The 24,182-nt window shown below is 44.3% G+C and overlaps 1 protein-coding gene across 2 annotated transcripts; it reads right to left on the bottom strand.

The window, feature by feature from the left end:
• Positions 1-7,602: 7,602 nt before the first annotated feature.
• On the bottom strand, positions 7,603-21,348 carry RAB39B (RAB39B, member RAS oncogene family). 2 transcript variants are annotated; one of them, XM_043492429.1, is made up of 3 exons: positions 19,670-19,892; positions 18,443-19,337; positions 7,603-11,445 (listed from the first exon to the last, which is right to left on the bottom strand). In XM_043492429.1, exons 2-3 carry the CDS (start codon positions 18,655-18,657, stop codon positions 11,019-11,021), a joined length of 642 nt encoding a protein of 213 aa, XP_043348364.1. In that variant the 5' UTR covers positions 18,658-19,337; positions 19,670-19,892; the 3' UTR covers positions 7,603-11,018. The 2 variants fall into 2 exon arrangements, with proteins under 2 accessions (XP_043348364.1, XP_038273367.1); XM_038417439.2 differs by having other exon boundaries at positions 18,443-21,348.
• Positions 21,349-24,182: the final 2,834 nt, after the last annotated feature.

Genomic DNA, 24,182 nt, shown 5'->3' with positions numbered 1-24,182 from the left:
GGGCATGCCATAGCTATTGCAGTTGTTGCATCTTACCTGTTTCTTGTCCTTTTTTCTTTTCTCTGTACCTGATGTTTTTTGCTTCACCTCAATTGACTTTCTTCTTCTGTACTGTAAAGGAAGCAGTTTCTCATTTTCTTTTCTATTAGCTCCCTCCTAATTCCCTCCACTCCTTTCCTTTCTTCAGTTAACTCCTTTTGGTTTTGCCAAAGGTTTTCTTCCATGTGAAAGTTCTGCCAGGGACAATTATTTCAATAAATCCGGAGATCTTGGGCCTGGTAGCACAGTTCTGTGGATGAGTAGGCTGTGGCGTTTGGGATAATAGTTCTCTGCAAAAGGAATTACTCGAACTTCTACAGCCTATGTGTTGTAGAAGTTTACAATGGTCTCTAATTTGTGAACCTAAAATTCACTAGGACACACGTACCCCTTTCCGATTTCAGAGATTGTTGCTCTCATTTCTCCCTTGGTGCTCCCCTTTCCCCCGGCTTCCTCTGTCATGCTTGGCACATCATGGTGGCTGACTTTTAGTCCCCAGAATGCAGGCTTCTCTGCTGATTGCTAATTAACAGCTGCAGTGGCACAGGAGCTAGCAAACAGAGCTGTAAACAGGGGAGTTTGAGTGGGAGTTCTGTTGGAGGAGAAGGTATTTGTACTTGGTTTTGTATTTTTAGTATTTGTGTGTGTGTGTGTGTGTGTGTGTGTGTAGGGGCTTTGTGCTGGGAGAGAAGCTGAGCCCTGATTAGGGGGTGGGGCTTCGTGCTGGGAGAGAAGCTGAGTCCTGATTAGGGGGTGGGGCTTCTGATTAGAGGTCCTATAAAGGTAGCCAGCCAGTCAGGCAGCGGCACAGGAGCTAGCAAACAGAGCTGTAAACAGGGGAGTTTGTATTGTGCTTGTTTGGGGTTTGCTTTTGCTGGGGGGCTGGTCTTTTTGGTGTGACTTGTGTTAGGTGGGAAGGCGATGACAGATATGGAGGCAGCTGTGGGAGTGACTCCTGTAGTGAAAGACACAATGAGGATGATTGGATGTGGAAGCTGTGGTATGTACATGATCCTGGAGGGGGGACCTGGTAAGAGTTTTTTCTGCATGAAATGCCATCTGATAGAGCTAATGGAGGAAAAGATCCGAGGTTTGGAGATGCAGGTGGAAAGTCTCGTTGAGTTTAGGAAGGGGTTTGAGCAGATGATGGAGCAAAGATATGAGGTATCTGAAGGGAAAAGCTCAGACTCACGGATGGAAGCAGGGCTGGGGAATTTTGAGGGGAGACTGGGTGAGGAAAGTGGTCAGTGGAAACATGTGACTAAAAGAACCAGGCAGAGGAAAAGATGGGCTAGTGAAGGAGAAATAGAGCTTAGGAATAGGTTTGCAGAGTTGGAAAATGAAGAAGGGGCTCAGCAGGTACTTGTTGAAGGTGGAAGGTAAGGAAGAAGAAAAGAGAGGCTAATCCTATAGGAAAAGCAGAAGAGTCAAGGGAGACTACACCAAATATGAGCCCCAGGAGGATACAGGATGGGTTGAAGAGGATTATAAGGGAAAATAGGAATGGAAAGAACTTGCAGCCAGAGGGAACAGGGGAGAGACTGGAGAATAGCACTGTCACAAGGAAAAGGCAGGTCTATGTGATAGGGGACTCTTTATTGAGAAGAATAGACAGGCCTGTAACTAGAGCTGATCCAGAGAATAGAAGGGTGTGCTGTCTTCCGGGTGCTAAGATACGGGATGTAGACCTGAGGTTGAAAAGGATCCTAAAGGGAGCGGGAAAGAATCCCCTAATTATCCTTCATGTGGGAACAAATGATATGGCTAGATTCTCGCTGGAAAATATTAAGGGAGACTATGCTAGGCTGGGGAAGACGTTTAAGGAAATTGAGGCTCAGGTGATCTTTAGCGGGATCCTTCCTGTTCCTAGAGAAGGGCAACAAAGGTGTGACAAGATTGACTGTCAACAGTTGGCTTAGGCAGTGGTGCTATAAGGAGGGCTTTGGGATGTATGGCCACTGGGAGGCATTCACGGACAGAGGACAGTTCTCTAGGGATGGACTTCATCTGAGTAGGGAAGGAAATAGACTTCTAGGATCGCGGCTGGCACAACTGATAAAGAGAGCTTTAAACTAGGAATTAGGGCGAGATGGTTGGGAAATGTCCAGGTAATCTACACGCCAGATTTTAGCATTGAGAGGGAAGAAGATGAAGTAAGAAAGGATACAGCCATGGGTAGGAGAATGTATATAAGGAGCGAGGGCGGTGTGGATACTAGTCTAATAGGTTATGCTGGCTGTAGAATGACTGTGCCTAATAGGGTACAAAATGTGAGCGAGGCCAAACAGCAAAAATTAAAATGTTTGTACACCAATGCGAGGAGCCTAGGTAACAAAATGGAGGAACTAGAGCTACTGGTGCAGGAAGTGAAACCAGATATTATAGGGATAACAGAAACATGGTGAAATAGTAGTCATGACTGGACTACAGGTATTGAAGGGTATGTGCTGTTCAGGAAAGACAGAAACAAAGGTAAAGGTGGTGGAGTAGCATTGTATATCAATGATGAGGTAGAATGTAAAGAAATAAGAAGCGATGCAATGGATAAGACAGAGTCCGTCTGGGCAAAAATTACACTGGGGAAGAAAACTAGTAAAGCCTCTCCTACGATAGTGCTTGGGGTGTGCTATAGACCTCCGGGATCTAATTTGGATATGGATAGAGCCCATTTTAATGTCTTTAATAAAGTAAATACTAATGGAAACTGCGTGATCATGGGAGACTTTAACTTCCCAGATATAGACTGGAGGACCAGTGCTAGTAATAATAATAGGGCTCAGATTTTCCTAGATGCGATAGCTGATGGATTCCTTCATCAAGTAGTTGCTGAACCGACTAGAGGGGATGCCATTTTAGATTTAATTTTGGTGAGTAGCGAGGACCTCATAGAAGAAATGGTTGTAGGGGACAATCTTGGCTCAAGTGATCATGAGCTAATTCAGTTCAAACTAAATGGAAGGATTAACAAAAAATCTGCAACTAGGGTTTTTGATTTCAAAAGGGCTGACTTTCAAAAATTAAGGAAATTAGTTAGGGAAGTGGATTGGACTGAAGAATTTATGGATCTAAAGGTAGAGGAGGCCTGGGATTACTTTAAATCAAAGCTGCAGAAGCTATCAGAAGCCTGTATCCCAAGAAAGGGGGAAAAAATTCATAGGAAGGAGTTGTAGACCAAGCTGGATGAGCAAGCATCTTAGAGAGGTGATTAAGAAGAAGCAGAAAGCATACAGGGAGTGGAAGATGGGAGGGATCAGCAAGGAAAGCTACCTAATTGAGGTCAGAACATGTAGAGATAAAGTGAGACAGGCTAAAAGTCGAGTAGAGTTGGACCTTGCAAAGGGAATTAAAACCAATAGTAAAAGGTTCTATAGCCATATAAATGAGAAGAAAACTAAGAAGTGGGGCCGCTAAACACTGAGGATGGAGTGGAGGTTAAAGATAATCTAGGCATGGCCCAATATCTAAACAAATACTTTGCCTCAGTCTTTAATAAGGCTAAAGAGGATCTTAGGGATAATGGTAGCATGACAAATGGGAATGAGGATATGGAGGCAGATATTACCATATCTGAGGTAGAAGCGAAACTCAAAACAGCTTAATGGGACTAAATCGGGGGGCCCAGATAATCTTCATCCAATAATATTTAAGGAATTGGCACCTGAAATTGCAAGCCCATTAGCAAGAATTTTTAATGAATCTGTAAACTCAGGAGTAGTACCGAATGATTGGAGAATTGCTAATATAGTTCCTATTTTTAAGAAAGGAAAAAAAAAAAGTGATCCGGGTAACTACAGGCCAGTTAGTTTGACATCTGTAGTATGCAAGGTCCTGGAAAAAATTTTGAAGGAGAAATTAGTTAAGGACATTGAAGTCAATGGTAAATGGGACAAAATACAACGCGGTTTTACAAAAGGTAGTTGTGCCAAACCAACCTAATCTCCTTTTTTGAAAAGGTAACAGATTTGTTAGATAAAGGAAATGTAGTGGATCTAATTTACCTAGATTTCAGTAAGGCATTTGATACCGTGCCACATGGGGAATTATTGGTTAAATTGGAGAAGATGGGGATCAATATGAACATCAAAAGGTGGATAAGGAATTGGTTAAAGGGGAGACTGCAACGGGTCCTACTGAAAGGAGAACCGTCAGGTTGGAGGGATGTTACCAGTGGAGTTCCTCAGGGATCGGTTTTGGGACCAAGCTTATTTAATCTTTTTATTCCTGACCTTGGCACAAAAAGTGGGAGTGTGCTAATAAAGTTTGCAGATGATACAAAGCTGGGAGGTATTGCCAATTCAGAGAAGGATCGGGATATTATACAGGAGGATCTGGATGACCTTGTAAACTGGAGTAATAGTAATAGGATGAAATTTAATAGTGAGAAGTGTAAGGTTATGCATTTAGGGATTAATAACAAGAATTTTAGTTATAAGTTGGGGACGCATCAATTAGAAGTAACGGAAAAGGAGAAGGACCTTGGAGTATTGGTTGATCATAGGATGACTATGAGCTGCCAATGTGATATGGCTGTGAAAAAAGCTAGTGCGGTTTTGGGATGCATCAGGAGAGGCATTTCCAGTCGGGATAAGGAGGTTTTAGTACCATTATTTAAGGCACTGGTGAGACCTCACCTAGAATACTGTGTGCAGTTCTGGTCTCCCATGTTCAAAAAGGATGAATTCAAACTGGAGCAGGTACAGAGAAGGGCTACTAGGATGATCCGAGGAATGGAAAACTTGTCTTATGAAAGGAGACTTAAGGAGCTTGGCTTGTTTAGCCTAACTAAAAGAAGGTTGAGGGGAGATATGATTGCTCTCTATATCGGAGGGATAAATACAGGAGAGGGAGAGGAATTATTTCAGCTCAGCACCAATGTGGACACAAGAACAAATGGGTATAAACTGGCCACCAGGAAGTTTAGACTTGAAATCAGACGAAGGATTTTAACCATCAGAGGAGTGAAGTTTTGGAATAGCCTTCCAAGGGAAGCAGTGGGGGCAAAAGATCTATCTGGTTTTAAGATTCTACTTGATAAGTTTATGGAGGAGATGGTATGATGGGATAATGGGATTTTGGTAAGTAATCGATCTTTAAATATTCAGGGTAAATAGGACTAATCCTCTGAGATGGGATATTAGATGGATGGGATCTGAGTTACTACAGAAAATTCTTTCCTGGGTATCTGGCTGGTGAATCTTGCCCATATGCTCAGGGTTTAGCTGATCGCCATATTTGGGGTCGGGAAGGAATTTTCCTCTAGGGCAGATTGGAGAGGCCCTGGAGGTTTTTCGCCTTCCTTTGTGGCATGGGGCATGGGTGACTTGAGGGAGGCTTCTCTGCTCTTTGAAGTCTTTAAACCATGATTGAAGGACTTCAATAGCTCAGACATAGGTGAGGTTTTTTTGTAGGAGTGGGTGGGTAAGATTCTGAGGCCTGCACTGTGCAGGAGGTCGGACTAGATGATCAGAATGGTCCCTTCTGACCTTAGTATCTATGAATCTATAACTTTCTCCAGTGCTCCCAGCTTCACACTGCTAAGCTGAGTAGCCTGCTTGTGGCTCTAGAACGATCAGCAGAGGACCAGAGCTGGGAGAAAACTGCCTCTGATAGAGAAGCAGCCCATGCCCCGGCGGCAGTAAGTTGCTGATTAGCTTGCTGTCTAGGCCAGGGGCAGCAGTTCCTTGACCTGGGTTCAAAAGTTGGCAGTCAAACCAAGAGTACTGGTGGCTATTCTGCTTAGCTCTTCTCCCTCGCCCTTGTACTTGCCAGGGAGATCCATATCAGTGGTGGCACTGGGACAGGGACACAGTAGCAAGGATTTTGTGGTGGCCTGTGCTACCTATGTGATCCTGGAGAAGAGCACTTGATGCCAAATGGTGCAGACAGCTTAGGAGCCACTGCCCTCACTCTGCTTCCTGACTCCAGCCTCCTAGCAAGGGACTGCCTCTTCAGGGGCTGGGAGCGGGGGGGAAGGAATCTTGTGCTTTACCCACCCTCCTTGACTCTCTCCCTAGATGGATTTTATATACATGTCCATTCAGAACTATCCTCATAGCGTGACTTGTGAATGCTTGTGCCAGCTGGTCTCCTACAAGCTATCTCCCAAGAATTACCTGCAGGAATTTTGGTGCACAGTATTTGCAGACTGTCTGTTGGGGTATGGTGATTTGATTAGCAGAGATGGAGCAAAATTCGTTGGATAAACTGTTAGGAATTAGTTGCCTACCTCTAGCTTTAAGAGGCTAGGAGATGCAAGAGACGAAGTGAGTACACAGAGTGGGAGTGTGTTGGCCATTGGAATGGGGTAATTATAGCTAATGGGATTAGAAGGGTTCTGCTGTTTGTTCTCCTTTCCTAGCCCCATTGCCCCAGTCACTGCCAGCTGCAGCATGCTCAGGCTTGGCTCATCTCTCTGTGCCAGACTATGTTTGCTCCTTCTCTATGCTGAATGCAGCAGTAGACAAGAAAGGGGTTAGTGGATTGTTGCTTGAGCTGGCAGCCATAGGTAGTGGAACTGCCCAAAAGATGTGAAGGAATCACATAAGAATGTTTCTGGTGAAGTGAGGGGCAACTGCAGGCCCATGCAGTTTTCCACTGTTCTACCCCGGCACCCTCTCCCACACAGTGGCTTAGTATGAGTCTCACATAGGGAATTTCTGCCTAAAGTCTATTGTAAAGCTGCTCTCTTTTTTGGGTGGCTTCAAGGCAGTAATTGCATTTCTTCACTGTGCCCAGTAAAAAGTCAAGCTAAACATTTACAAGCCAGCAAACCTATTATTAGCTAGTGCTTTGGAGTAGAGAGGGATCAGCAATAAAACCCAAACAGTATCCCAACTGGTTGCACCTAACACACAATCCTGAGAATTTGTTTTAAGCATAAGGAGCAAGGAGAGCCATTCTGTTCATGGTGCAAGCAGTGGGGGCCACCCTGAAAAGAGATTGAAACCTTTATGTAAACTTATAAAATGTGTCTCCACTAAACGTAGACCTGCTAAGGGGTTTCTGAACTGCTCCCCATTCCAGGCTAACTGGTCTCTGGATGGTGGAATATATCCTTATGCATACAGCCTACAGACAATGATAACCTTGCTCTGTTTTTTTGTTTTTAAATCGTTCTTTAGGATTTGATTGCAAATCCTAGATATTAAAAAATGGTGCTTTGAAGGAAAAAAACCTACAGATGGTCTAACTCTGCAGATTCTGGCTATTTAGTCTCATTCTTATATTTATAGTATCTTAAGTTCTCTTTGCTTTATGTGGGGACAGATCAGCAGCTGGTAGAATGTGTTCTAGCTTCACTGAAGTCAGTGGAGCTAGGACATGTTATACCAGCTGAGGACCTGGCATATGGTGCTTTAATATTGTGGATAACTACTGTAACTGTCACTGGCTGTGAACCAATGAATAAAAAAAAAATCTATTGGGGTTTTTATAATAAATCCTGTGGAGCTGTATTGACTTTTGATAGACCCCTACTGACTTTTTTTCACAAGGACAATGAGCGCATCTTAAATATTGGCTACCGAAAAATACATTAAGAGAAAATGCATGGTAGATTTCTTGTAAACAGAGTGTATGTTGTTTATTATTTTGTATTGGATTTTCAATCATGGTTGCTGTGTAGAAGTACGGAGTTACTAGATGGCTTACTGATGAAGAATGGGAGTGTGGGGGAAGGAAAAAACACAAGTTTTTCTTTACAAGGTTTGAATTTCACATAATCACATTAACAATTTTGCTAAATACAAGCATGTTTCATTCACATACAGCTAAATACAGCGTGGGGGGGGTCCACATTTCATTACAGTGCATAACAGAAAGCAAGGAAAAGTGTACAGTATACTTTATTCTGGAGGTTCTGAGAAATTCCAGTCCAACATGCAGATAGTTTTTAATCTGTGACCTGTGCCACAAAAAGTTTTTGTTTTTCTTTGTTCTAGAGTAAAAACTCCTGGATGTTTCTTTTGAATGATACCACCATCTGATTTCTCTAATGCCTCTTGCAGTAGTCAAAGCACTAAAACCAGTTGTTAAAAAAGAATGTTTATCAAAGCCTATAAGGTTTTTCATTTCAGAAAAAGAAAAAACAGCCCAGACTTGTACACATGACTGTATTACGTTGTCTATTTGTTTTTATAAGCTACCTAGAAAATGCAAGGAATTAAAAAACAGGTGAACACAATGCTCTTTTATTCAATATTAACCATTTTCTTTTGTTTCATTATTTTAAAGTAGTTAGGTTCAGCTAGCACAGAATTTTGTCCTCATACTGTACCTTTTTTGAACTATACTTACAATACAAATTCAAGGCTTACTCAAAGCCCGGACAAGCTTTTTTTATTACTTTTCTAAATTTTATATTTAAATACTAAAAACCCAACCCCACTTACTGAAATGTAGATTTTCTTTATCATTTAAAAAAAAAAAAAGAAAATGCAGTGAAAAGCTCAATCATTTTCCCCATTAATGAGATCCTGCTATGCTGGCTCATGATCCTTTGATACAGGAAACACGATAGGCCCCAAAAGTTTTACTTCCTTCGATGTTCACAGAGTATTACTTGATTAAACCAATGTCTCTACATTTAAGACAGATTGTGTTGTTTAAACTAGAAAATCTGAGACCACTTTAGAGCTGACTCAGGCTTGAAAGGCTAAAATGGTAGCTTGGCATATTTTCCATTCAGTGAATAAAGGTACATAAATACACTGGACCCGTTTAAATATGTCTGCTCTTGTTCGTGAATGTGAGAGATTGATAACTCTGGGTAAATGCTGCATCTATCTCACTGTGCTCCACCAATGCCCCTCACTTCTCGCTGATGTCAGTGCAAGCTGAGGGGGGATAGCCTGCAATACCCATGTTGTAGGTCTCTCCTGAGCCAAGATTCCCAATCATGCCAAATTGGGCCATTCAAGAAAGAGGTTTTGTAATGCCTGCTGCAGACTGAGGGCCATATCTACCTTCTCTTGAAATCATTGGAAAGGCTTCCATGGACTTCAGTGGGAGTTGAATGGGGGTCTTAGAGTTAGGTCAGCAAACTGAGTACAATTATGACCTAATCAAGATTGACCATTGGTATTCAGAAGTAAAAGGCTGTATCATTTCCCGCAGCCAACCCCCATTTCAATATCCTCTAGATCTACGTTTGCTGCCTATGAATTCACAGTGGCATACCATGTTTGCTCTCACCTGCTGAGCTCAAGGATTGCAAATGTTGTTAGAAAATTTAAAGGTAAAATATTATTCATTTTAATTTGTTTACAGCTTTTATACCTAAGCAATGGTCTTGTTATTTTTATGATACCGTTGCATTCAAATGGTACAAAATACAAGAACGGATCTGAAGAGAGACAGATTCAACTTGTCAGAAATCATACTCTTATGGAACATGGTACCTTAGAGGAGCAATTAGAAGTACTTTATTCTTGTCTACCTGGAGGCCTGTATTCAAATGCTGGATCTCTTATGTGGTTTGCCTAATCCCTCATAACCAAATTAACAGTTTGGCTTGTAAAACTCGCAAACTTGAATAAATGTCATTTTATGTTTTGCTAACATGTTGATCCTCCTCAGCACAATGCGGGCGCATTGTTACCCTTCTGCATTTCAAAAGCTTTAGTTAATACAGTACTTACACGAAGCAAAGCTGAAATGGTAGATGGTGTTCCCAGAAAACAGACACTTAATTATAGCCTTTTTAAGTCAGCTACCTGCCGTGTAGGCCCCATCTTGGGTAGAATATAAACAAAACAAAGAGAAGACATTTTCTCCTATGCTTTTCTCTTCTTCCCTTTTCACCTCTCAGACACTTTAGCTCTATACCCCTCCTTCCACTTCCTATTTCTCTCCTTCCCCAGATGCCAGTAAAGAAAGTAACATAAGAGCAGAGACTGCTGCCACTAGCCCCTGCTTTCAGTACTGGACCCAGCTCTTTCCCTTGTTCTTTAAAAGAAACGCCACCTTCAGGGATGTATGATGCTCTTGCTTTAAATCTTTTTAGTTTTCTTTTGTCTCTCCTTTTTTCCTAAGGAGCAATGTAAGTTTACAGTGAAATGCTGCCAACATCACTGTACTTCTGACAGTAAGACAGAAATATCTGCATTCCCCACCTGGCTGCTAATCACTGGTTGCCATGACCCTGCTGTGAGATACTGGATGTGAAGATACACTTAGGAAGCTTTATACTCCTGATCTGTTAATTATATTGGAAATCCATATAGTTGAGGTACTTCTACTACAATCATGGAGAGAGATAATAAGTATTTATAAAGTCATCTGATAATTATAATTGGAGCTGTCATGCTGGACTTGGCCCTTAGCCTCAGCTAGGCAGGGCAAGGAAAACACCCCTTTTCAGGGGGATGGTGATGGTTAAGTTTTAGTTATCAATAAAATAACCTTTATTTTCCTGTTAAAGTACCATACTATAGTCTTAGTCTATGTTTTAACAAGGTACAAGAACATGACTCTCCAAAAGTGTGTGCGCTACATCTGTAAAATATGTTTCTTTTGAGTTAACCCTGGAAGTAACATTCATGAATGGCAACCACACTATATTCTAATCTTCCTGGAAATAAATTGTTGATGCAAACCAAGATTTTCTCTCTTCTCTCAGATGTGTTGTATTAATAGACTTTTCAGACTATGGCTTCAACACATGGCACACAAAAACAGTACATGTAAAATTCCCTGTTCTGTACCATCTCATTCAGATCCTCTCTTGTTCTTATGCCTCCTGTCTCCTACAACATAAACATGCACCTTTGTTCATTCTCACATAGGTTTGTAGCCTCCCCAATTCTGAAAGAGGTTATTTGGAATGGACCATTGCTTTCCTGGTTCTGTTCCTCTGGTGTCCAAAACAACGTGTGAGGCCATTCACCATGCTAGAGTTACAATCCCTTTCGGTCACACTGAGTTCGCTTAGAGTATGTTTGATTAGTAGAGTTCATCATAGCTTTTCTCACTAGAAGTGCTTAGCATAAGCATCTCCTATCTGATTTCACCACCTCTTCTGAAGAGTGCACTACGTTCGGTACAAACCCACTCTTTACCCCTTCCCAGCCTTCCTGGATCGAAATTTCCCCCCTTTTAACAAGCTCATATATATCTCGAGTCAGGTCAGTGAAGGCCTTCTCCACGTTAATGGCATCCCGAGCAGATGTCTCAATGTACTTCATGCCGTATGCAGCAGCTAGTTTCTCAGCCTCGTGTCTAGTGACTTGCCGCTGTGTGTCAAGGTCGCATTTGTGACCTACCAAAACAAAGACAATCTGGTACGGCTGGACGTGCACCTTTGTCTCTTCGAGCCACTCATGGACGTTCTGGAAGGACCTGCGGTTTGTAATGTCAAATAAGAGGAGCCCGCCTACTGAATTTCTGTAGTAGGCTCTAGTGATGGATCTGAAAAAGAACCCCCCCGCCCAACAAGAAAGTAAAGATCATTTTAGAAGTTGAACATTTTGGGGGCAAGTTTTGTCCTTTTGGTGGTGGTGGTTGAAATTTTCCTTTTCCCAAACGTTTTTGACCAGCTCTATTTGTTAACAGGTAGTTGGGTTCAAAGATTTATAGTCAAAAAGGGGTCATTATGATCATGTATAACAGGCCAAATAATTTCACCTGATAAGTTCTGCTTCAAACCCACAACTTCTGTTTGAGCTATAACATCTCTTTTAGAAAGACAGCCCATCTTGACTTAAAGACTTCAAATTACAGAGAATGCACCACTTCCTTTGACAGGTTGTTCCAATGGTTAGTCTCCCTTACCATTAAAATTACTGCCTTATTTCTACTCTGAATTTGTCTAGTTTCAGCTTTCAGTCATTGGATCATGCTGTGCCTTTGTCTGCCATCTCAGAAATCTCTTCCCCAGCTACACCATGATCAAGTCACTTTATGTTAAGAGACACACGTACGCCATGTACCTTCCCTAAAAGGGGTCTTTTTGGAACCAAGCACTCAGCAGGTTATAGCTTTTTGTAAGGCAAAGAGGGCGTTTTCAATGGCCTGCAGTAGACTTGGAAGCTGGAGCCTAGAAACACTGTGAAAAATCAGAGGCATCATGTGCACGCACAGGCAAACTTTCATTCTCTTACAGCTGCTGTAACAGCCAACACATTGCTAAGGAACATTCAAGCTGCTCTCTGGTGCAACACCTACTTGAAGCAACTTAGGGACAGGGATATTATTGATTGTTAGCAATGATACAGTTTAATAATAATGCTGGTTGAAAATATGGGGAACAAATTCCACTGACAATGTTGTGCTGCTTTTTTTTTTGGTCAAAAATGTTAATCTTTTCTATATATTGGCACCAGCACTATTTGTTCATTATAATTTTTGTTGCCCTGCAAGACTTGAACTCATGGGGCTAGAGCCACAGAAGACTTTACACTCCTAACTGCCACTTTTGGCACCTAAGTTCAAAATGTAGTCCCTCAACTCCTTGCTCAGTTGTTGCCTAACCCTGGAGGCACCCAAAGTTCCTGGGCACCTAAGTTTCCACTGCTAAAGTCTCTGCCCGTAGGCATATGCAAATCCATCGAAGTTCTGCCACTGCTGACAGAGATGGAGTGATTAGAGCACTCACCTGGGAGGTGGAAGACCCGAATAAAAATCCCCAGTCTGCCTGAGGGGGAAGCGAGTGCCCGAACCATGGGGCTGTCGGGTATTCTGGGGTGGGCTTACTCGATCTTTTGTGTTGCAGCTGTTTCACTTTGTATAAAATACTTAAATAATCATTGAGCCAGAGAATGAATGACTCTATAGCCGTGGGGTTGGTGCATTCTCCCTGTAGCCCCAGGTTCCAGTCCCCTGCTCCAAGGACTAGCTAAGTATTTTATACAACATGGAACAATTTCAACAGGAGAGACGTGTGATGTATATGGCCCCTTCCTACAATATCCTCAGCAAACCTTATTGAATTAAGTTTGTGTCTTTGGAGTCCATTGTATTAAATGCAAAGGTTAAGTATTATTTGGGGGCTACATTGAACAGTGGCAGACAAGTGACAAGACAGTGAATGTGGCACACAAGAATAGGCTTTTGGGACAATAGGTATGACATGGATTTCCTGGGGAATCACTAGGGGGAGGAGAAGACAAAGTCCCCAGGTCCAGTTATGCAAAAACCCAGCCGTTTGAAGCTCTGCCCTGAGGAGAGGACCATTGTCTGCTGTTTACATGTTCCCAGATCAAAGGGCCAAGCTGGACACAGGAATGCTGGAACTATTCATGGTTGTTCTGATTCTGAGCTAAGGTGGTTATGAACTTGTAACCAAAGAAAAACCCCTTGGTGGGTTTGGAAGGACTGGTACCTACCAGAGCCCTTGTTGGCATTAGGGTAGTGATCATTAATAAAGAACCTACAAGCATGCTAATAAACTGTATTGTTTTTAATGTTTTCTCTGTAATGCTTTTACCTTGAGAATAAATGTGCTTGCTTAGAAAGAGCTATTGGGTAACTTGTAACTGTTGGCCATTACAGATGCTCATGGGCTTCAAAGACAATGGAATGTGCAGATGTTGGCCTGGTTAGACAGTCTGGGGATATCACAGGGCAGACAGGGAACTGTGCAACCTGGAAAAATCCCAGTCAGGAGGGCCATAGTTAGAGATGTGGTTTCTGCCCAAGAGAGATGATGGCTGAGGAGCTGGAAGCCTACAGTGAGTGCCCTTGGTGCACCATGATGGGGAAACAGAGGTGGAGTTGCCCTGAAGTGGGACAAACCCCACCCCAGAATACCTATCGCCTGGTGGTTAGGGCACTCACCTGGGGTCAGGTCCCTGCTCTTGATCAGATAGAGTGGAGGCTGAAGCAGGGTTTCCCACACCCTAGCTGAGTGCTCTAACCAGTGGAATGTAGGGTAAAAGGGGGTCACCTCCTTCCCCTCACATGTTCATGAGAAAGGACTGACCTGCTTTAAGCACTTACGGCAGGAGAGGATTCCTGGCTGTGAATCCTGAGTGGAGGGAGGCACCCAGCCACCTTTGTCGGGGCAGGGCTTAGGCCTCCCCCATTGGCTAGCTTAGATGGCTCCCTGCTCAGCGTGTTGGCTTCTGGCTCCCATTCTTAGGTTCCTGACTCTCCATCTGCGTTGTCTAGGGAGCTTGGGGACTGAGGACTCCAGTGGGCAGCAGGGCACCTAAAGTTAGGCATTGCAATGCTAAGCCTAAGTCCCCTGTGTGGATGACTATTTGGGGCTCCCAAGTTTTGCGTTATCAACAGCAAGCAGCACTGCTTTAGTGTGATATGAGAAGAGCCATAGGGCAGAGAGAGAAGAGAACTGAGAAGAAGGAGGATTTCTTGCCTATGCTATAGATAATCAATGCCCTCCCAAGTCTCTGGATCAGAGACGTAAGCAGCTCTGAATATCTGGGTGATTTATATCTAGCCAGGTTCTGGAGCCTTTAAATTCTCCCCTACACTGCCCAGAGCATACTGCTTCCCAGTGTATTCAGTGCTTTAGCCATGGCCCTCTTCTCTCTGGGGCAAACTCACCAGTGATGCGAGAGGGCCTTAGAAATATTTAATAGGGCGTATGTTAAACACTGGGAAGGGTGGGATGTCATATCATATGGATGGTGAGGCCTCCCACCTTCATTGAAAGAGTAGGGCACATGGGGGAAGGGGGGATTCAATCTTTAAGCAAGATGTCCTTTTTCCAAAAGGTTTGTTAGTCGCTGGTGTTAGAGAGGCAATAATAAAAACAAAACCAAAATGAAGCATTTTGCACGGTCAGACAAAAATCACTTTCCCTCCCCATTGCTCATCTTTCAGTGTCTGGAGCTGGCATCATTTCACTGGTTAAGAGTCAGGCAGGGTTATTGTTAGGATGAAGAAAGAGTTCTCCTGCTCCCATAATCTGGCCAGAATGGACAAAGACCTCAATTTCTAATGTAAAAAGCATCAGGAAAAAAAATCAGTTTAAAAAAACACGGAACTCCCTTTTCCAGGCCTTCTTTGTATGGCATCAAGAATGAAAAACTCCATTTTTCTTTGATCCTTTACAGGTCTCTTTAAACTGGCATCACTATATGCGAGAAAGGTCATTTTTACAACATTGTGGAGGTTTCTAAAATCTATTTGCTTGAATTTCTTCTACCTGTGAGGGATGCAGGCTTTTCAGGCTTGCATATGAAAGCTAGTACCAGTGAAATATGCAAGCACACTCATGGTGGTGTAGGGTGATACTGCACTAGCCCCCAAATTTTTTTTCATAGGTTGACCTACTTCTTAAAAGAAATTCCCTTTCATGGACACACCGCCTGCCAACCCCAGCTTCCAAGTCTTCGCTACAGCAACTCCATTGTTTACATACATGGAAAAAGTAATTTTTAGGGTAGTATTAAAGACACAGGTGAAAATAAGATCACTTTGATCTCATTGCTATGTCTGCTGGGTTATTTCCTCCTGTTTTGTAGCTGTGCTGCTCATGGACCTGGATTAGGGTTAGAGTTAGGGATACTTCCAGCATCCTGGAATGCTCTTCCTGGACCTGATTCTGACCTCAGTTATTCTGGGGTAAATCAGGAGCAACTCCACTGAAGTCAGTCGCTCAGTCAAAGTTAAGCACATGCTTGAGTGCTTTGCTAAATCAGGGCCCAAAACAACATGATCTGTGGGAAAGCACTGACTCAGGCTGGCTGCTTGGAAAGCAGTATGGGGCCACCTTTTGGGACGCACAACATGCTGTGGAGAAGTCTTACCCAGCATGGACCTAGCTGGTTTGCTATCCCAAATGTCTGTAATTCTGTCGTTTCATGTCTTCTTGCCTTGAATGTATTGCTGAAGGCCAAGCGATTGTGTACCATTAACAAGAACAAAAGACTTTGCAACCTGTGTTATGTGAAGGTTTGTGCGGCCATCTGCAGCCCAGCTGTCTAATTCCATCAGGCAGCCTTCCAGCCACTTGCAGGAGACAGGAAAGATTCAATCAGCGATGGCCTCCAGCTGGGAGTCTCCTGCCCAGGTGTAGAGCAGAACAGGCAAAGAAGCTAATCAAGATTCAAGGATCAGTGGGCCAAATTAAGACCTGGGCCAAATGGGTGGAACAGCAGTAGCTCTAAATGGGCTAGAATCGGGGACAAGTAGCTGAGTGGTGCAATTTGCCCCCATTTAGCATTCAAGGTGTACAAAGGGTAAGCAGCCTCAGTATTCCCACTATTTCTAAGGCTTTAAAGCAAGGAAAAATTATTGTAGGGGAAAAATCTTTCAAGCCTTCTTTATGCAGCATGGGGGGGTGGGGGGTGGCACGGTGGCATAAACTCCATTTTTAAAAAAATTCCTTAACAGGTCACCTTTACATTCCAAGCTCTAAGGATAGAGTCTGTATCAACTGAAGGCTGGGAACTGCCCTCCCCAATGGTATAAATCTGGTGTTTCTAGCCCTGAATGGATGCAAGATACCAGACCTTAAACATGTCACTAGCTATAGACTGAACAATGTCTATCCCGGGCCACAGCCAGTGTCATGTGAGCAAATGGAGGGAGGGATTCAGCCACTGAAATGTTTCTGAATCAGGTTAACAAAAAACGGCAGCTTTTTGAAGCTGCTCAGAGGTTTGGAAGGCTGGAAGTGGCCCACCAGGGAGTTCGATGAGTGAGCAGAGCGCAGGTGAAAGGTATGATAAATACAGTTATCACGTGGCTGCAATTTACCATATGGTTCTGCAGTGAATCCCGTGGATATCCCCCATATAGTCCTTTTCTTTGCTAATGAAGTCACGTTTGCTACCAATTAGTCTCTTAAATTACTAGTCCCCATTCAGTATTCAGTGCTGGAGGCTGCAAGGCATGCTACCACAGTACTCTCCCTATATGTAGGAAGGTAACTGTTACTCACAGTCAGCCTAAAATCCTTGAACTGGCCTGGTTGATCTCCATCCCATAGTCTAGAGCCTTCAATGGAGCTGCTGCACTTTTGACAATCCAGTTGCATATTTAAATGTCTCAGCTAGGTAACCATGTTAGAAACGCTTGGCTGCTGTTTCTTTACACCAGCCTGTTTCATGTTCTTCCTTCACCTTCCTGCTTAAACTGTGTTTTTGATATGAAGAAGGTAACACTTTGCACTGAATTTGCCTCGACTTTCTGTGCTTGGTGAACATTTATGTCTGTTCCCATAGCTAACATGCAGAGATCTGTTTTGATTTATTTTCACTTGGGCCAGTGGGAGGCAAACAAGCCTTGTTATGTTTCAAAATCTTCCATTCATCCTCCGCAGTACAGAGAGAGGCTGCGTGCTTCTATATAACTTGGGCAGACGTTAATACACGCTCAGAATGTGTATTTTGCCTACTACATCTTTTTGGGCTCAGCAGAAAATTAAAGACGAAACCTTCTCTGTGCCATTGACTTCAGCGGGAGTAAGACATGAACAAAGCAAGCAGGATTTGGCTCTAAATGGAACTACATCTGGGTCTCTGTGTTACAATTTATAATTTTGGCTTGCTCAGTATATTGCACAGATACTTACAAATCAAGTCCGTAGATCGTATGTATGGTGCTACATCTTGCTGCTTGATAGACTGTTTAGAATTCCAGTTTGCATAAAATAGTATCAATGGACAAATGATTCATAACGACACCAAAGGACCATATTTCAAGGCAGAAGCATTAACTGCGTTTTCTGGCTTCCAAGGGCCTGATTTCTCACCCGTCACATATGAACCGTGCTGGCTTTTCTAATCAGAATTGTACTAACTCTTTCCATTTCAATCATTCCACCTCTGAGGTTTGAACGTTTTGTTCTGCTGCGTCGAAAACCAGAGCAGGCTCATTGAATGGAAACCCAAACCCACCTCTTCTTTGTGCAAAAGGCAAAGGCCTCAGGGGAAAAGGTGAATAGCTGCTAGCTAATTTCATTCCCTCTGGGCTGGGCAACCCCCCCCCCCCCGGCCAACGGGGAAAATCTACCGATTCCCTCCACCTATAAAGCCAGCTCTGGTCTGCGGCCCAACAACCAGGGACCAGCATTTTCTCCCTGTCCAGGCGTCCAAGGGTTGCATTAGGGGCGAGTCCTGGGGCAGCCAGGCCCCTTAGATTTGCGGCCTGCCCTGCTCCCTGTCAGATGCTTGCCCAGGCCCGCGTAGGGTCACAGGGAGACCTGGGGTGCGGCCCCTGCAGCCTGTGGGCGCTGCCTTGCACAGGCGCTGGTGGCTCCCAGACTAGCTGCTTCCATCCCCCTCCAGCTCAGCAGGGCCCGCGGGTGGGCTCCGGCTTCGCGGTCTCGCCCGGGCCGCCCCTGCAGCCTGCACCCCGCGGCCAGGGCTCTGCCGCCCGGCCAGGGCAGAGCAAGGAGGCGGCGCGGGCTGGCGGGGCTTCCCTCGGCAGATCTGCAGGCTCGTTCCCGGCGGGCTGCCCACCAGATCCCGCCGGCCCTCCCGCCCGCTCCTCTCACCTGAATCGCTCCTGCCCGGCCGTGTCCCAGATCTGCAGCTTGATCCTTTTCCCCGGCTCAATCTCCACCAGCCGCGAGAAGAAATCCACGCCCACCGTGGGGTCCGAGACCTGGGCGAAGCGCCCCTCGGTGAAGCGGCGGATCAGGCAGGATTTGCCCACGGTGGAGTCTCCGATCACGATCAGGCGGAACTGGTAGAGCCAAATCGCTTCCATGCTTCCCGCTGTGGCCTCGCCCGCGGCCACGCAGCCTCTGCCAAGCGCCTAGTACAAGGCACGCGCGGCGCAGCCCATGCCGAGCCCGGGGCGGATGCGATGGAGGCTCTGCGGCCAGCAGGTGCCCGGCGCTTCTGCTCCCGGTCCTGCAGCCGGGTCCAAGGCGGGCACCCGGCAGAGGGCGCTGGAGGGACACTGCCCCACCAGAGGGCGCGCCGCCTCGCCCGCACTGCCCACCAGGGGGCGGCCCAGTCTCGCCGCTGCGGCTAGGTTCTGGAGCTCTGATTTAGGAGAGAAATACAAGCGCTACAAAGGCAGGACTGCGTGGGAGGTGGAGCTCAGGGAAGCCTTCAGAATGGATGGGATCCGTCTTCCCCTGCCCAGTCATGGTTTCTGGCTGCTGGGAAATCTTCTTGGGGGAGAGACGGGTGGCAGGAATGCACCCCCCCCCCCTCTGCCTCCCGTTCTGCAACACACATGCAAATGGTCTCTGCTGGAAATGCAACGGTCAGACGGGCTCCAATTTGCCCCAAGCCAGCTAGATTTCCCCCTTCGCCAGCTGGTTGTTTTGCTTTTTAAATCAGGATCCGACATGCATTTTGCTACTGATCCGTATTTCCTTTTGCAACTGCGGAGAAATGCGTTTGTAATTCACTGAAAAGAACTTGACAGAGGCTGGCCTAGTTACAAAAGCAGAAAAGGGGTTGGACTGAATTTCCAGCTCTCATTCAAGGGCTCCAACCTTCCCCCCCCCCCCGCCCCGCAGTGTTAACACAAATATCTGGAGCTATAACTCAGCAGCCTAAATCCAGGTCAGCAACGAAGGACGCCAAGAAAAGGCTCTGAACCCCCTCTTCGGTACCCCTCACCAAAACAGACTCCACCCTGCATACAAGGAAGATCAAAGCCTCCAGGCTCAGGAAGTCCGATCTTGATTAAAACAAAAAAAACCACCCGATGGTAGAAGGCTTCCTAGGCTCTATTATTCTGTGCCTCCAAGCAATTCAAGTACCAAGGGGATAGTCCTCAAGGGCACCTACTAGCTCCAGAGAAGAGGTTTCATTTCCCTGCAGCCAGAAGAATTGTAGCCCTTCCTCCAGTGTGGACTTTAGTCGCAGAGATGCCAGGCTTGTAAAGATGGAGAGCTGGCGAATAGGGGATACTGGGGATCACAGAGCTGATGAAATGGCAGCAACATCAGCACCAAACACTCTGACTCATCATTGGCATCAGCAGCTACTGTAATCCCCAGGATAGAGGAGCAACCGCCTTCTTACTCTACCACATTGACTAGAAAAGAAGTTACTCACAAAAAAACCCCCAAAACCAAAACAAAAACAAACACAGCAAAGATCCAGATTTTAGCTGAAGACAAAGGAAACTAGCAAATGGATCAACTTGGTAAAATGAGGAGGCACATTGTGCAAGGCTCAGCCACCTAGAAATGCTGGCAGTGAACATCTAATGGTATCATGATTTATTATTTCTATTTTGGGAATACCCATAATGTGCTAGGGGCTGTCCTCATGTGTAGAAGACACTGTCCCTGGCCCAAAGAGCTCACAATCTGGATAATGAAAATTTTAACTGGGTGACTAATGGAACACTTTGTACTTGAAATAAAATAGCTATACTGGTATATCTTTGCAAATGTTCACCCCTAAAACAAGTGGCTAATGAAAAATATTTGAATAATGAATTATTTAAATATCACAAAACTTAGCCAACTCATTGATTAAATGTGACCATTTTTATTTTAGCAATATTTTGAATGAGCATTCCTTTCTGTTACACAGTGCTGAGCATAGTGAGGCTCTAGAAGCAACAAACAATACTCTTTTGAGCAACATCAGCCTGCTTAATGCTGTCCAAACAAAACCACAGAAACAAGCATCTTACTTTATATCTCATAGCTTTCATCCTGAAGTTGCACACAGCATTTTACACATTTAGAAGTAGATCGACCCATCACTTGCAATGCAGCCATCTCTGGAGTGGAACATGGCAGCTCTTTAACACCTCATAGCTGCATCATACATCAGAGCCATGTACGACAAACTAATTAGATTATAAACTCAGGGCGGAGACTATCATTAACTTCGGTGTTTGTACCTAGTACAATGGCACGTTGAGTTTGACTGAACCCTTTAAAATGGAAAAACAGTATACTGAAAATGACAACAAAAATGTTAATTGAAATTTTTAATGTAGCAAATCATAAAAAATTCAAATTTTGAAAGTATGGACAATTGGTGAATAGTTTTGACTAAGAAAAAGGGACTTTTTTGACAAAAAGATTTGTTTTTGTTCAAAAAATTCCTACTAACTCTAACACTGACCTGGTAATAAATAATAAGTGAAGAACAACTGTACCAACGTGACACTGCAAGGGCATTTATTTAGGCAGAAGTGAATTTCCTAACTTGGAATTTTACCAGGATACTTACTTTAGTGTTTTTATTCCTGTGAAAAATGTCAAGCAATTTTTAATGGACTTTAAAATATAATTTATTAGTTTAAAATATTTACCCAGGAAGTTCTCATTTCAGTAATATCTTGGGAATGGGGGAAAGGATGCTTCAAGTAGCTACAGAAATAGGGCAACAGAGTGATATTAAAAACATTAATCAAAGTTAGCTTTAAATTAACCAGAGCATTGTTAACAGTAATACTCGACACATATCAATTGTATTTTACCCAACAATTTCAAAGCATTTTGCAAATGTGAATTAAGCCTCACAACAGAGCTTGCTGTTTATCACTGGTTTTTCACACTTCCGCCCATGCACGTCTTTCATTTGGACATTACAGAAGGCTAGTGAATCTAATGTTACAGTTATTATTAGTCATTATTTTAGAGCACTACACAGTGTATTAGCCAGGTTAAAGCAGTCCTAAAAGACAAAGACCTTGCCTCTGTCCTTACAGGATTCCTAGCACACAGCAGTTGAAGGACATGGCAAACAAATGAGAAGAGATGAGCTAGGGCAAGGGTTACAATAATAAAACCACTTGGTTACTCAGCTGCAGGCAAATGCACAGCTCTAGGTTGCTAGTGTGTGCCTGTATTAACTTATTTCCTGTAGGTGAAACAAGAAGAAATGTACCTAGGAGAGCTATGAAGAAGGAGGAGGCGGCATCATGAACTGGGAGGATGCTCCAATGGTGGGCTCACCGCAGAAAGAGGCACAAATGTGAAGGTGAGTGAAACTAACAAAGAGTTCCCAGGCCTGATATTGTGGGTGTGGCAGGTGACTGCAGAAGACCCAGGTGTGTGAGCCAGGGCTGAACTCACAGTCTGATCACTGAGCTCCAGTGTGGCTTTCTTTGACGCCATGGGATTGAATCCCGAGGAATTCCCTGAGCATCAGGGCCTGTATTTCCTACCAGACAAACCCATAGTGTCACAGGAAATATCCTTATTTTTATTTCCTTCAGACATATGAATGTAGATGACCATAAATGGCATGACTAGACAGCCCAGACGTTAATTAGTAGCAACCGAGAAAGCAGAAGACAATGAGAGCCCCCGAGAAATTTTGTTCTGGGGCAATTTTAGAACGTGGTAAAGCTGGTGCCTAAAAGAAACATAACCTATATTTAATGCAAAATACATACTCGGACTAGCTATCTAGAGGATGTGAATGTTTGCAGTCGGGTCAGTAATCTGCAGAGAGAGCATAAATGGACAGGAGAGATCTTAACAATGCCACGTAGCGTATCAATGATCTGTGGATTAAAAAAACCCTTAAGGACTCTTTCCCATTGCTGTAACGACAGAGTACTGAAGGAGTTCTTTTAAAAAATCCTGTTCTATAGGTCAGCGGAAGATTGGTGGACTGCATGGGGCAGTCTATGGCAGAAAGTTTCAAGGCTGCCCTGAGGCACCATTCACTTCAGCGCTCCTGGAGAACCCTTTGGCAATAACCTAGCCACCTGTGTGATTCAGGTTGCCTTGCTAGCACCCTTCATGTCCCACACGCTATCTCTTTAACCCGAGCCTGGAAAGCTTCATGCCAGCTTTGAAAATAGCCTGAAGCCACATTCGTGAAACTTCTGGCACCTTAGAGACTAACAAATTTATTTGAGCATAAGCTTGCATCCGATGAAGTGAGCTGTAGCTCACGAAAGCTTATGCTTAAGTAAATTTGTTAGTCTCTAAGGTGCCACAAGTACTCCTTTTCTTTTTGCGAATACAGACTAACACGGCTGCTACTCTGAAACCATTCGTGAAACTTAGCACTTTGGCAAACAAGGGTCTAGCTCCATCTCTCACTTTTGCCCTGGCAGCCCACTGAAATCAAAGGGTAGAAACAAGGCCAGCATTTGGCTCGAACTAACTTCTGTTAGCCTCGGAATTGGGCTGACAGTTAGTCCCTTGCAGGCACCAGTCCAGTGCTGGCAGAGCTGAACAGTTATGTAGTGCCTCCTAAGTTCAAGGCCTCTCTGTCGGGTGGATGGGGCTTGCCATGTAGTCATTGTAGGCCTGGATGCAGTTAAAACATACATTTGTTTAGTGACTTTAGACTACAGAGGACATGCCTTACTCAGTAACTTGTTTTAAAGCAGGAAAATCCAAGGGGCTGAGGAGAGGCCCTTTTCCTGTCTATGCTACAGCATGACTGCTGTTATTGTCATACTGATGGCTGAGGCTTTAAATGTATTTTGCAGGTGGAGGGCTTTTAAAATACAATTCTAGCCCCATTTCAAATCTGTGCTGGGCTAGTGTTTCTGTGCATTGAATCTCTGTGCCACTCCAGAGGCAGCCACACTTTAGTGAAATGAAGCACTGATAGCTAGATAAAAGAAAAGGAGTACTTGTGGCACCTTAGAGACTAACAAATTTATTAGAGCATAAGCTTTCGTGAGCTACAGCTCACTTCATCGGATGCATTTGGTGGAAAAAAAAAATTTAGCTCACGAAAGCTTATGCTCTAATAAATTTGTTAGTCTCTAAGGTGCCACAAGTACTCCTTTTCTTTTTGCGAATACAGACTAACAGGGCTGCTACTCTGAAACCTGATAGCTAGATAGTTTCAAAGCCAGTTTAAACACATGATGTCAGTTACAATGGGAAGCGTGCATCCAAAGACCATAGGCACCACTGAAACTTTCCGCCCTAATCCTTAACTCTTACACTGCATTTTTCACGCATAGATTGCCTTATTACCCCCATGTTGCAGACAAGGAAACAAAGCCAGAGTGCGATAGCAGGACTTGCCGTATCTCCTACAGCAAGACGTGCTGTCGTCTGTTCTTCCCCACTGTGGCAGGGCTAAGCTGTCTATCTTCTGGGCAAGATGCCCCTGCCAGCAGGAGTTTGCAGGAATTACTCTGCATCTGTCTGTAAAATGCTAACACCGGTGCGTATGGTAGGTCTGCCTTCCTGCACAGGGTTCTACCAGCTGCCCTGCACACCTAGTGCCTTGGAACGGAGTGTGGGGTACAGAGGGGAGGGGAGCAGTAGCTCCATGGCTTAGTCTCCTTTCCCCAGATCCTGCACGTGCCCCTCTGCTCCACGGGCA

Source organism: Dermochelys coriacea, chromosome 9 (assembly GCF_009764565.3).
Source record: "Dermochelys coriacea isolate rDerCor1 chromosome 9, rDerCor1.pri.v4, whole genome shotgun sequence".
In the NCBI taxonomy this organism is placed as follows: Eukaryota; Metazoa; Chordata; order Testudines; family Dermochelyidae; genus Dermochelys; species Dermochelys coriacea.
Note: the sequence above shows the minus strand (reverse complement) of the source record. Positions and strands in the feature narration are given on the sequence as shown.